At 38.4% G+C, this 14,662-nt stretch overlaps 1 protein-coding gene across 2 annotated transcripts; it reads right to left on the reverse strand.

Annotated features, from left to right (window-relative positions):
* Positions 1 to 722: 722 nt before the first annotated feature.
* mbtps2 (membrane-bound transcription factor peptidase, site 2) lies at positions 723 to 13,954 on the reverse strand. 2 transcript variants are annotated; one of them, XM_077244868.1, is made up of 11 exons: positions 13,738 to 13,936; positions 12,849 to 12,997; positions 12,164 to 12,302; positions 11,932 to 12,035; positions 10,135 to 10,262; positions 9,856 to 9,974; positions 9,601 to 9,781; positions 8,047 to 8,141; positions 7,455 to 7,650; positions 7,283 to 7,374; positions 723 to 881 (listed from the first exon to the last, which is right to left on the reverse strand). In XM_077244868.1, exons 1-11 carry the CDS (start codon positions 13,810 to 13,812, stop codon positions 846 to 848), a joined length of 1,314 nt encoding a protein of 437 aa, XP_077100983.1. In that variant the 5' UTR covers positions 13,813 to 13,936; the 3' UTR covers positions 723 to 845. The 2 variants fall into 2 exon arrangements, with proteins under 2 accessions (XP_077100983.1, XP_077100982.1); XM_077244867.1 differs by lacking the exon at positions 723 to 881 and adding an exon at positions 3,802 to 5,272 and having other exon boundaries at positions 7,299 to 7,374; positions 13,738 to 13,954.
* Positions 13,955 to 14,662: the final 708 nt, after the last annotated feature.

The raw sequence follows: 14,662 nt of genomic DNA on the forward strand, positions 1-14,662 counted from the left end.
ATTAGTTTAAACACAGGCGCTACAGATATGGAACATGTGGGGACTGAATGAGAAAAAGAGTGAGTCAATGAGAGAGGGAGATATGGGGGAGGACTGACGACACAACCTTGGGCGAAACCGCATGCATCGACTGCTCTGTTTACAGTATGCAGAGAAACAGACTGACAGTGTGTCATTACACTGAGATACGCACAGACTGAGGCTCGCACGCACGTTTACATGTTTTATGGGGACTTTCCCTAGAGATTTTTATACTGTACAAACTGTATATTCTATCGTCTACCCAACACATACCCATCACAGAAAACTTCCTGCATTTTTTACACTTAAAAAAACGATTTAGTATGATTTATAAGCTGTTTTCCTCAAAGGAACGAAAAATTTCCCCACAAAGTCTTATGTATTGCCATCCTTTGGCCCATAATGTGTAGGAAATACCTGATATCAAATATTGATTTATTTAATTACATAAACAAATTTAAAAATTAAAATTACTATAAAACCAAAAGGTAATAACTTAATGCTGACAGTAGTGCCTAAAGTTATAATATCATTACAAGTAATATCAGTAACAATAGCTGTAGTAACATTAGTGTATTAGGTATTTTAGTGGAAACTACAGTTAACATGGTACAATTTTGTAAGTGATATAATCGCTAACATTTCATCATCATCATCACTGTCAACATACAGTTTGTATACCAGCAGAAATATTCATAGAACATTGGCATTGTCATTAGTCAAACTGGTGATATCCTGCAGATGTGTGGTTTCTACTTCCCAAGCTCAGCTTATGAAGCCAAGCTTATCAGGCCAAACCTTCAATTTAGAGTATTATGGCAGAATCAAGCACTCCTATCCATCAGGCAGCTGCCTTCGCTCTACAAAAGAAAAGAGCAGATGTGACAACATGAGATTGTTGGTGCCACATGCCCACAAGAAAAACAAGGCTCATTACCTATAAGTGGCTTTTAAATTCACTAAAATAGCGGATAATGATATGTTTAATGAATGTTGTGTTTGTGGGACAGACACGTTACCTGGAATAGACACGCTTCTGTTACACAAGCAACTGTAGGGACATTCACTGTATGTCAACACTTCTTATTTGTTTTGTTGACTAATAGAAAGATTTCCAATTTAACGTAAGTACATAAGCTGAGAACAATCTCTCCCTCTCTCAAAAACCAACAAACATGCACATATTTTACCTGTAAGTGACCTACTGTATTTTCAACATACAGAATGTACACATTGATACTGTCCCGAGACAGAGAAAAAACACAGACACAAACACGACTGTTGGGATGCACCGATATGAAAATTTTGGCCGATACCGATAACCGATGTTCTTTGTTTGAAAGGCGATAACTGATATATTGGCCGATAAATCTAAATCCAAATTTTTATATAATTTTTGAGAGCCTGATTACAAAAACAGAAGTCTCATCATTAAAAGCCATGTCCCACGCACACAATTATAATGTTCTCATTAGTATTTTATGTAGTCTATATGACAGACTTTTTTTAAGGGATCCCAATCATATTTCAAGCAATTCAAAAGCATCATGGTGAACAGTGCACAACAGACAAGTGTCTCAGCTGAAGGAAATATTATTTATCGGTTAGAATATATTGGTCAAATTTTCTAGTCGGGCCAGTAATGATAACATAAAAAATTATCATATATCGGCCGATACCGTTATGGTGGCCGATATATCGTGCATCCCTAAATGACTGTTATACTAAAAGACACAATGATCTTTTATAATGTGTTGAAAGGATACGCACACACACACACACAAAGGGGGTCCGGAGAATGAGAGCTGAATAATTGTACTTTCATCCTTCTTCATATATATATATATATGAAGCCAGCAATTAGTTCACCCCTCTAGACTAAGAACAGACACACATATAAACAGCCCCAAGGCTTTCTGGGTGACGGTAAGAGGGGAGGAGTCTGGTCTCCCTACGCACAACCACATCCATGTGTAATTATTTTTCACTCTGAAATAGCACAGACATACAGTCCTCCGTCTTCCCAAGGGGCACATCTCAAATGTAGCGTCAACACACCCTTCTATGTAGAAAACCCTAAATAAAAAACTCAGAAATATGAACAATGAAAGCTAATTATAGCAGTACCAAGCTAAAAGATGCAACCAAGCACCTGAGTCTTAGAGGCGTGAAGTCACAAGACATCATGGACAAGGTTGATGAAGATCTCCAGAAGCAGAACTGACCAATGATCGGATGCCATGTGATTCAGATACAAACTGAAGTCAGAAATACTGAATGCAGTTCCATTTTATTTATTTATGTTTTTGGTTTCTTTATTGAAGTCTCTCTCTTTTTTTTCCCAAGATGTGTATTTCGTTTCTTCCATTCTTAACTATTTCACCTTTATTTATTATAATTTAAACTGTGATTTAAATCATCTCTTGCAGGAATTCTTAATGCAGACCTGTTTGTAATTGGGTGAGAGGGTGGGATATGGGTGGGGAGGAGTGTTCTGGTAAAAAAAAAAAAAGGGGGGGGGGTGGATATGTATATTCTATCATACAGTATTTGTTTTGCAAAGTTGTCATTCAATAAAAAAAACCTTTGAATGAAATACTGAATGCTGGTGCATAAAGAACTTAACAGAAGGACTTTAGGGAAAACTGCAGCTTGACCCATGAACTTCTGTCCCTTTCTCAAAGTGTGCTTTTAATATCACAGTCATCGTTCAACAGAACATTCCTCAAGCCTCTAATTGACCATTTCCATGAATTGATGCTCATTCATAACAAATAATAGTTATTAATACATTTCTGACATTAAGCAGCTCATGAAGGTTGTCCAAAAACGATGAAAAGGCCATGATTCCCATAGAATGAGATATTTCAGATCAAATGGGCCATAAACTATGAGCAATGTGAAAAGTGAAGCATGGAAAAAAAAACTCACAGTTATGCAAGTTCAAATACACTTGAGAGATGATAAATGCTGTCAAACTGACCATATAATTGCTATCGTTTTCCCATAGAGCCTAGCATCAGGGGAAAGCGACATGCTGTATCCATTAGCTGACTGACAGCCACCACTTTTAAGAGCAATCCACATACGGATGTCCTTGAGAATGAAAACATGGACACACACACACACACACACACCAAAGTAGCAGTGTCCATCAGCCAACAAATGTACTAAACCCTTCTCTGTGTGACACCTTTCCTGACATCAGATGCACCCAGACATCACAGTTCCATTGCCAAAAAATAACTATATCCTCATTTTCTTACAGTCCTGACAACACCAACTCCACTATCACAGATTCCTTTCACCCATGAAGCCCTTCTCTCCAATCCTCTTTTCTCAAGATGTCCTCACATAATTTCCCACCTCATTGGTGGCTCTTGTCAGTCACTGTGGTAAGATGTTTTTAAGATGTACGTGCATTCAGTATTATAGATACAGGGCTTGTTTGAAGTTGATAATATCATGGCAAATGATCTAACAACACTTGGATGAAACACTTTTCCCAAGGTCAAAAAAAAGGATAATACTGTCATCTACTGGCAGAAAATATTCTGCAATCATTTATACAGACCTATAAAGCTTCCATTTTAATTTCTCATGGATGAATTTTCCTTAGAATAATTATCCTTCTGTTTAAAAGTATAATGTTCTCATTATTAACTGCCATGTGTTTTCAGACAGGGTTTCAGACGGGAAGAAGGTTCATCAGACTTACCAAATATGTTCAGGGCAGCACTGACCTCTTTGTAAACAAATAAATCAATGACACAGGAAGGATCATGTAAATTACTTTTATAAACGCATGTACAATGGGCCATGAAGGTGAACAAAGACAACAACTTAAAAATACATATATAAGAAAAAAAGCAGAAAGTACATTAAAAACAAGTAAAACAAGTTTAGTGCAGTTTGGCTAATTGTTTTTGGGGAAAATATTCACAGTATACAGATCATATACAATATGAACGCTTTCCATGCACATTTAGAGCATGTTTAGCAATAGATTTCTCTTGTCATGTGTATAAGAGAACATTTTCAGTTCACAGCTGTGGCAGAGCTTTTAACTTTGCTTAAAATAAACCATTAGCCGTTCAATTGCTGACTAAGCAACTAAATCTACTCTTTGAAGCTCAATAATACTGCAGTAGTATGTTTATTTGTGTAGTTTCATGCTGTGTCTAGCCACTATATTTACAACTGTATTTTTTATTTTGTTTGCTCACCCTGTATGCGTTTCTATTTCTAAAGATTGTTGATGCTATGCTAGCTAATGGCAACAATCTTGGACTCTATACTGAAACCTAGTGGTGTGGATGAAGTATCACGCAACAGCAAAAGTTTTCAGTTACTGATACTATCATCGTGTCACTACTTCTTTTAGGTTACTTATGTGTCTGTAAAATTGCTGAATGGACACTCATTTTATTAACTTATGTTTTTACTTTCTTCCCAAATTTCCTTATTGGGACAAAGTCTTTTATTTGGCTTTATTTATGCATGTTTGGGTTGATGCAGTGCGGGTACAACGTAAAACTACACATACTTTGTTTCTATATAGGTTGAATTCAGGTTGATTGGGACCTAAAAAAGTGTCCTAATTAACCTTAATTCACCCTACTTTAGGGAGACAGAGAAGCAAAACAGGCAAGCAATGCCCACAAAATCCTCCAAGTATATTCTCATTTGTGGGTTTACGTGATATAGTAGACACTTACGTCAAGGTGTGATAATGCACAGTATTTATCAAAGAGGCCACTATTGGCGCTGTCCTTAAGTCACAGTGTAAAAGCATGCAGCTTCAAGATGATTTTTACTGCTCGTTTCTATCTGAGCCATTCAAACCTATCGATTAAGAGTTTTCTCGGGTACAGCAGCACTCTTGCCCCTCTGGTTGCACTCTCAGGGTGGGAAATCTGCCAAGTACCAGCAAAGGTAAAACCACCCAGTCGTTTCCTCCACGAGTTCAAGAAGGGTCTTCAGTAAGCATTTCCCCCAAAGAGTTTGACTGGAGGAGATGGCTAAATGTTATCGTGCAGTGACCATCCACAGGCCCAGAGCTACATTGGCCGCTAGAAGGGCACTGCCCCCCAGCAGAAAAAAAAAGCCAATCAGCTCTCGGTTGTTCCTCTCTAGGATCACAGAGCTCAACGTAGCTTCTAGGAATGCTGTGAGCATCCACTGGCCATCCAGCGCAAAGCACGGAACAGCGTTTACCACCGCCAGGGCCCCAGACAATGACACCAGGTATCTCAACACATAAGAAGTTAAGGCTATACATACATTTATAAATGAGTCAGTCATTACGGAGTTATTTATCTCAGATTACTAGTGGTGCAACGGATCACAAAATTTACGGTTCGGATGACAAATAAATAAATATATAATGTACGGGGGGGATTGGGGTTGTAACTTTGCTTTTCATTTATTACTTAAAATTGACTTAAAGTTCTTCGATACATATCAGAAACTACTAGCCTAACTGATAAAGTTCAAACATTATTAAAAACAAGTGAACAGTCAGTAATAAAATAAGAACAAATACACAAATTACAAGCAGAGATGAATACTAAATAACAAAGTTAAAGTCTAACAGTAGTATTCAGGTACAGAAATTAATAATTAAGCCAAAATGTAAAATAACACTATTTGTTCATTGCAGAAATTAAATATAGTTCCATCTTTGTTAAAGCTGTATTTTGTTGTTTTATTAACATTAATGACAGACAACTGTAGGAATATTAGGTGTCTGAAGTCACTTTAAAACCGAATGCACGGACCGAAAAAGCTGACAAACATCCGGTTTCTTTCTCAACTGTTCACTTATGACATAACCGAGAGAAAACTTGCCGAGACAGGTATTTAGACATTTTTTTGTGTGCACGTGTCCATTCATGGGCAAGGAAACGCGAAAGAGGAATCGAATGGTTGTGTAAGACTGGATAACTAGTTGAGGAACGAAATTAACATATTGAACTCCCCCTCGTGCAATATCGAAACGAAGGCCTCACCTCCCTCATCCTAATCTACATTTCTCCCCCTCATTCTTCAGAGATTACCCAAACTCACCCAAGAATCTAAATGGTTTAATGTGAATGATTATCCTCGAGTATTATACATGTTTGGTATCATTCGAAATGTCTCAGTGCGACTGGTACAAACGTCTCATTTCCAAATAAGTCAAACAAAAGGTAATTAAGTTTTTAAGAGTTTAGAGCTAATATGCACAAAAAAGAAGGGTGGGATGGTTAACTCTAATAAAAATAATGTCAAAGTCAGTTAGAATAATCAAATATAACAATTTATTATGTCAGGTAAATGTATCATTACAATTTCATAATCAATTCAAAGATAATGAATGCAAAACATCCAATGCTCTAGAACAAAGATGAAAAATATTTACCCGACATTAGAAATACGTGAGGCCAAGAGACTCGGCTCTCGGCCTCACGGCTGATCTGAGATACAGAAAAAAGCCTGAGCCCCTTGCTGCATTCCATTATATAGATAGACAATGGATATTTGCATTCAGAGGTAACACCTTTTGAGAACAGGAGAACCTACCCATCCCACCCTCCTTTGTGTGCATGTAATCTCTAAACTCTTAAAAACCTTATTACCTTTTGTTTGACTTATCTGGAAATGAGACGTTTGTACCAGTCGCACTGAGACATTTCGAATGATACTAAACATGTAATACTCGATGATAATCATTCACATTAAACCATTTAGATTCTTGGGTGAGTTTGGGTAATCTCTGAAGAATGAGGGGGAGAAATGTAGATTAGGATGAGGGAGGTGAGACCTTCGTCTCGATAGTGCACGAGGGGGAGTTTAATATGTTAATTTCGTTCCTCAACTAGTTTTTCAGTCTTACAGTTGTTGGAGCGCTATCTGAAACATGCACCTCTCTCTCTCTCTGCATACCCCTTTTCAAGTGTGTGCAGCTGTGTGCAAAGATAACGCGTGAGATCACAATTTTCGCCTCTTCATCCACGTTTAAAATTGTTTGAATTTGTAAATTGCCAAGACAAAACACTTTCAAATTATAAACTTCCCCTCTATGATGGTTGAATTTAACAGTTAATCCACGAATCACATGCGTGCCGAACCGTGGAGCCCGGTCCGTACAGATCACGGATCAACTGCGATCCGTTGCACCCCTACAGATTACAAAATGAACCAGGAACCATAACTGTGATTTATAGACTAAACAAACTCAACAAAGGATGAAGTCTTTAAGAGTGATGTAAATACTGACTGTGTGGGAAGGATACTTGCAGAAAGTCTCCAGCATGACAGGCAGGTCCGGATGAAGAAAGCCCAAACGAGGAACAAAGTTGGTGAGACTCACTAAAAATAAAGAAATTATCACGTTTATATCCAGGAACTTTTTCATTAAACTGAATAGAATAGAATAGAATAGGCCTGACCAGAGTACTGTAGGTGTGAAGGGTAGCCAACAAACAGCATGTCTGTTTGTGGTGGGTGTTTGACCCGGATCAGTCTGGTCTGGTTCTCCAGAGATGGGATTAAACACAAGCTTGGGATGAAGTCCGTTTGACAGTCTGTGTTGGTACGACATGTACGACTCGCTTCAATGGTTTTTCTGACCGGCAGACAGGCGAACTAGCATGAGGAGAAAAACAGCAATAGTCTAAAGTGTCAAAAATACCAAGACTGAGAGGGCAAGAATTGTTTTTCCCCTTCCTCTTGTGAGATATAAAGCGTAAGGGCGAATGTCAATAATGCAAAAATAGATGTGTTTTAATTTTCAGATATTATAGCTTATCACTTCCAGCCATGCAAAGCCTTGTTAGCCAACAGCAAGAACATTCACATTCAGTTTTAATAGTCATTGACTAAATGTTCCCTGTGTTTAGCAATGAGGTGCCATTATCTGACACTGCAATATAGTTTATTGCTGTTATTAATAGAAGCAAACAGAATCTCAATAACAGTTCTATTTTGAATAAAATTCCTAAATACCCACAAGGAGCATTTCAGAAAAGGTGTCCATCTTACCAATTTGCTCTCCACGTTATTACTGTAAGAGAAGCAGAGGTCAGTCAGGCTGTTGTTCCCACAGCACTCCATAGTGCCATCGAGACGTTTGAATGCTGAGTGGAAGAAAAATCTGAATGAGCTAACAAATATTGGTAATATTAACTTAAACAGCAAATCTTTATGTACACCACCATTTAAAAAAGTTTGGGGTCAGTAAAAGTTTATTTTGTTTTCGAAAAGAAATCTCTTGTGCATTTAAAGATTTAAAATAATTAATATTCAGTAAAACAGAAATATTATTCAAATTAAAAATAACTTTGTTCTATTTGATTATATTTTAAAATGTAATGTATTCCTGTGATGCAAAGCTGAATTTTCAGCAGCCATTACTCCAGTCTTCAGTTTCAAATGATCCAATTGTAATATGCTGATTATTATCAATGTTGAAAACAGTTGTGCAGCTGAATATTTTTGTGGAAATCATGAAGCATATTTTTCAGGATTCATTGATAAACAGAAAGCTCAAATGAACAGCATTATAAATGTCTTTATGGCTATTTTGATCAACTTAATACATCTTGGCAGAATAAAAGCATTCATTTCTTTAAAAAAAAAAATCTGACCCCAAACTTTTGAACGGTAGTGTATATTAGGGATGCTTACCGATGACCGTTTGACCGATGGTTGACCGTATCAACGTTAACCAATTAAAGTTGTCGGTAAAAAAAAAAAAAGTGATCTCTAAATTAGGCTATTATAGACAGTGGACTAAACGCTACTACAGTTAGCCATCTCATTCCAAGATATTTTTGTGTGAAGTGAACAAATCCCTCACACTCAATTTTTCATAACTCGCCGCGACTTGTTCTGTCCGTTATTAGAAGGCACACAGTGAGTTAGACCTGCCTTGGCCGGTGCATCTTTTACGCATTCTGAAGGTGCCTGTTTTATCCATTGGTTTTATCGTGTTGCAGACTATTAGGCAACATTCTGCATAAGATGGGCTTAGATTTGGAAATACATTACATCTACATTTCAGTGGTAACAGATAAGGTCATAATGATCATCATCTTTCTTTATTATTGTTAGCACTACCTCAAACTAAAGCAGCGTCTCTTCGGAGCTGTAATTTTCTTAAATGAGCCGCGGCAATGTTTTTCAAATGAGCTTCTAACGCTAGACTAACGCCTTTCTTTTCAACGCGATCACCTTGTACCCCAACCATTTAGAATCTAAGGAGCCATTTGTCCTCCGATTACATACAAGCTCCTCGGCGGCGCGTTTGCGGGACTCATGTTTCGCGCTGTAGGGGATTTAAAAAAAAGTGACGTGAGTGGAAGGGCGGCCCAGGGGCAGTGTGTGTGTGTGTGTGTGTGAGCGGGAGGCAGAGCGGCAGAGAGATGTGACAGAGTTCCGAAATTGCAGGCGCGACTCGAAAGGGCTGTTATTTCAAAGAGCGTGGCATATTTTAAACTAATCGGTTAACCGGTATCAACCGGCTAATGAGGGTCGGTGGTCGGTCAAGAACATTTTTAGTTTTCGCCATCCCTAGTGTATATGGCAGGTCAGTACCTCTTCCTGCCATCCAGCTGTGCTGCAGTTTGGCAGTATGAACACAGTACCCCGTCTGAGGATTATGGGACAGATGCGGAATGCAGTTGTGCCAGTCTTGCACTCCCTGAACAGTACAGTCCTCCAGCTGGGTAACCAGATCTCCAAGAAACAGCCCACGGGGTCCACTTGATGGGGAACCCTGTACAAAAAACGTATCTAAGACGCTATGGACAAAGTCGAAACATAAAACTTAAAGATGAAAGGCGAGCTGACCTCCACCACCTCAGTGACTAACGCCCCTGCTCCAGTGTAATACAAGGGGAACAGCAAGATGGGCAGCAGGAACAGGAAGCTGAGGGCCACAACACACAGCATGAAGTTGTGCCACACACCTACACGAAAACAGACAAAGTGGAAAATCTTATACTTTTATAAAAGTTGCTAGAGGAATAAGTAGTGAAAAGACAAAAATAAAGTTTTATGAATTGCATATGTAAGGTTTGTGGCATTGTGCTCGCAAAAAGTAATTGTTCCTGGTTTTAAAAGTCTCACCGGCGCAGAATATTCTGAGCTGCTGGACTGGAGAAATGAGGTTCAGATGTGTGGTGAAGAGGTCCACAAACGCTCCAGGATAAACCACAAACATGAACATGCCAAAACCATTCAACCTCACCTGCTCCCTGAAAAGAACATGCAGAAAGAAACTAAAACAAGCTTCTTTCCAACAGAACACCATTTTTTTTAATATAGGTTTTCAGGTATAACCAGCATTATAATGCCACAAGCCCAGAAACTCACACTTTGCTTAAATTTAATAATAAAACTTCTGAGAAATTTACTAGTCAAATGGGGTGAGATTTGAGTTTGTGACCCGAAACTTCTGATAATCCTTTTCACTGACTCACTCTCATTTCTATCACAAATGTGCATGCAAACTAGAGACAACTTAAGTATAATAGCAAGTAATCTTCCAAGAAATTGAAACATTATGAACAATCAACAGACTTAACATTAGTGACTCTTCTAAAAGTAAACAAAATATTTTCATTTATGCAAAAATCTAAAGATTCATTCTTGCTTATTTTTTGCTCCATTAGGGCACATTTTCATCTTAAAGCTGCTGTGTAATAAACGAAATTGCATAAAGCTTTAAAAATTCTTAAGTTTAAATTCGTTATCTTATCCTGGCTAAATGTGGGATAAGTACAGGTCCTTCTCAAAAAATTAGCATATTGTGATAAAGTTCATTATTTTCCATAATGTAATGATAAAAATTAAACTTTCATATATTTTAGATTCATTGCACACCAACTGAAATATTTCAGGTCTTTTATTGTTTTAATACTGATGATTTTGGCATACAGCTCATGAAAACCCAAAATTCCCATCTCAAAAAATTAGCATATCATGAAAAGGTTCTCTAAACGAGCTATTGACCTAATCATCTGAATCAACTAATTAACTCTTAAACACCTGCAAAAGATTCCTGAGGCTTTTAAAAACTCCCAGCCTGTTTCATTACTCAAAACCGCAATCATGGGTAAGACTGCCGACCTGACTGCTGTCCAGAAGGCCATCATTGACACCCTCAAGCAAGAGGGTAAGACACAGAAAGAAATTTCTGAACAAATAGGCTGTTCCCAGAGTGCTGTATCAAGGCACCTCAGTGGGAAGTCTGTGGGAAGGAAAAAGTGTGGCAAAAAACGCTGCACAACGAGAAGAGGTGACCGGACCCTGAGGAAGATTGTGGAGAAGGACCGGTTCCAGACCTTGGGGGACCTGCGGAAGCAGTGGACTGAGTCTGGAGTAGAAACATCCAGAGCCACCGTGCACAGGCGTGTGCAGGAAATGGGCTACAGGTGCCGCATTCCCCAGCTCAAGCCACTTTTGAACCAGAAACAGCGTAAGAAGCGCCTGACCTGGGCTACAGAGAAGCAGCACTGGACTTCAGGCATTTTGGCATTTCCTTCTCCCCAGTCTTCCTCCAGACTCTGACACCTTGATTTCCGAATGACATGCAAAATTTGCTTTCATCCGAAAAAAGTACTTTGGACCACTGAGCAACAGTCCAGTGCTGCTTCTCTGTAGCCCAGGTCAGGCGCTTCTGCCGCTGTTTCTGGTTCAAAAGTGGCTTACCCTCTGAGCTGTATGCCAAAATCATCAGTATTAAAACCATAAAAGACCTGAAATATTTCAGTTGGTGTGCAATGAATCTAAAATATATAAAAGTTTAATTTTTATCATTACATTATGGAAAATAATGAACTTTATCACAATATGCTAATTTTTTGAGAAGGACCTGTAAGTGTAAAAATGTTCGATGCTGCACCTTTAAGATGATCTGTTTACCTCAGTGCTGCCACCCCATGGCCAAACTCATGTATGACTCCACTGACCAAGATAGCGATGAAAAAATAGGCCAGTTGACTGACAGGAAGGTTCACACCAGGCACCTGATAATACAACAAAAGACATGACAGGAATGATGAGGCTGAGCACAGACGGTTCACACAGTCATCACTGCTCAAAGAAATGCACCAACATCGCATTCTAATTCCTAAAGATCTCTTTCTGCCCTCACCACCACTTGCAAGATCTGTTCGTGGGACCCCTCCGGCGTCTCTGCCAACATCTGACTCAAAGTCTGCAGCAATGTTTGGCTCAGGAGAACCACAGATCCAAACATCGCCAGGACCCCAAACACCATACCAGCACTGAACCTGAAACAGATGTGCAATACATAAATACACACACACACATATATATATATACACATACACACAAGTTGAAATAAGGATTTTAAATTCTTTCTCTATGATGATAGAGCAACAAAAGGACAGTGATTGTGGATATGTTGGTTTGTGCGTGCGTGTGTGTGTGTGTGTGGGGGGGGGGGGGGGGTACCCATAATACCTTGCTGTAACCACTGCTCTCATCATAAGCAGCTTAAGATTTTTTTAATACTTAAGCTGTAAGTCCTCAAAAAAATGTAATAAATATCATCAAAGTGGATTTTATGGCTCAACAGCCGCACCATTGGAAACCAAAACAGAGCAAGATGTCATATACATATTTAAAGATGTTATTAGACCTACCAGAAAATGCCAATGACATGATCCACGTTTCTTCCATTCAGAATCACAGAAACAAAATACTGACAGCTTTATATAATACAGCAATAAAGGTTAAAGAGCTCATGATAAGCATCACTGTCATCTAAACATGCAAAATAACTGATTTGAGGACAGTAATAATAAAACTCATACCAGATGTACAGAAAGCGAGGGTTGAGATGAGCACATCTGGCAAACAGACGGTTGAAGATGCCTGTGTGCCATTTTATATGGAAGGGGGAGAGAGTGAATCCGTTCAAAGATAACCACGATTCATAGCGGCTCTTCACTGAACTGGATGACTGAAGGTGAAACAGAGAAAACAAGATGGTTAGTTAGGATGGGATAGGGTTTTATAATCATCACCCTTATAAAGATTTAAAAAGGTAGAACAATAGTTTATGCCAAAATTAATACAGTAGTTGCTACATTTATTGCTGCTACAGTATAATAATAAGTCTATAATAATAATAATAAAATAAGTAAGAAGACATTTTATACTTAAATTTATTGCATTAGTGAGAGTAACTACTACATTAAGATAACTAGGTACAGTTATGCCATTGTAAAGTAATAAATCAGATGATGATACAATGGTATGGTACTATGAGATATACAATGTAACTAAAATTATACTGGTATTTTATACGGTATTTCAAGGTAAACCATGGTAGTACCGTTACCACGGACTCGGTCCAATGCCCAAAAAACATGGCAAATATCAAAACATGCCAGTATCGTGTTACAATGTCCAAAATGTTTAACTTTTTTTGTAGATATACATATGTAAATACAATGATACATAAATATTGCAATAATCCTTTACCTTGGTATGACTGCCATAACATATCAACATACCACTGTAGCCTACTTCTTTAAATGGTACAGAAGCCGCTCTTATCATCTAATGTTGTTGACAAATTAATCACATTCGCATTACAAAGGATCAAATATCATCAATCCTATTGTTTAAGCAGGGTATGGGGAATTTACTCTCTTTCGTTAGCTCAAGTTAAAGGTTGTAATGGTAAGATCCGCCTACCCGCAGCAGCGTGTCCGCTAGATACACGGTACACCACCCGCCCATCACACACACCACCACCGCTATGGGAATCATGGCACACTGGGCTGCATGCGTCTCAAGAACGTCCAATTCGAGAGGCAAACGATCGTAAAAGTCCGACTGTCAAGCACATGCAAGGTGCACAAAACACCAGTGGAACACGTCGCTTCCGCGTTTGCGTGCATTACGCAGTATTACTATTCGAGTCAGACTGTTTACTTTTGTCAGAGCATATAAGTGGCTAACAGAGCAATCGAGCAAGATGGGAAGGTTCGACTCATTTCCACGAATCGGTTCTTTCGAACAGACTGTTTAAAATAATTCAGTGCTTCTTTGACTTTATCGCGTTTTTAAGTTTTAAATCCTATTGTATTTTTTTGTGATTCAGGTCATAAAACAAATTAATTTAAATAGGTCTAATAACAATTTTAATGTAGCCTATAAAGTGTGTCAATCAATCTGCCTAAAGGCAAGCGACACATTTCCAGTATGATTTTATTTGTTCAGTACAGGCTACTTAAGTTGTAGCCTACATCAGTCTAATTTTCGTAAACGTAACTTTTTATCCCTTCAGTCAAAAAATTAATTTAACCTCAAATGCTCTTACTAGTATCAGCACTCGCATAGGTTCTCAACATTACCAATTGTACATGTCGGTTCTTGATTCAATTAATGCGTCGGTGAGTTTGATGCATTGAGAGTCGATATTATTTGGTCCTAGGCCTATTATTGAACAAATTGTTTAGTCCTATTCGTGGATGTATTCTAACTCCCCAGTCTCATGTATGTTTAGGGTGGACTTTAAAGATGGGACCAGTCAGATAGTAGCCCCAAAAAGGAGAACAAGAATTTTGTGAACTGCTTCAACTAATTTGAAAGATCCGACACAAAAAACGACTCGTTT

The sequence above is a fragment of the Siphateles boraxobius genome, unplaced genomic scaffold (assembly GCF_051911475.1).
Source record: "Siphateles boraxobius isolate OS27281-9 unplaced genomic scaffold, OSU_SipBor_1 26, whole genome shotgun sequence".
Classification (NCBI taxonomy): domain Eukaryota; kingdom Metazoa; phylum Chordata; class Actinopteri; order Cypriniformes; family Leuciscidae; genus Siphateles; species Siphateles boraxobius.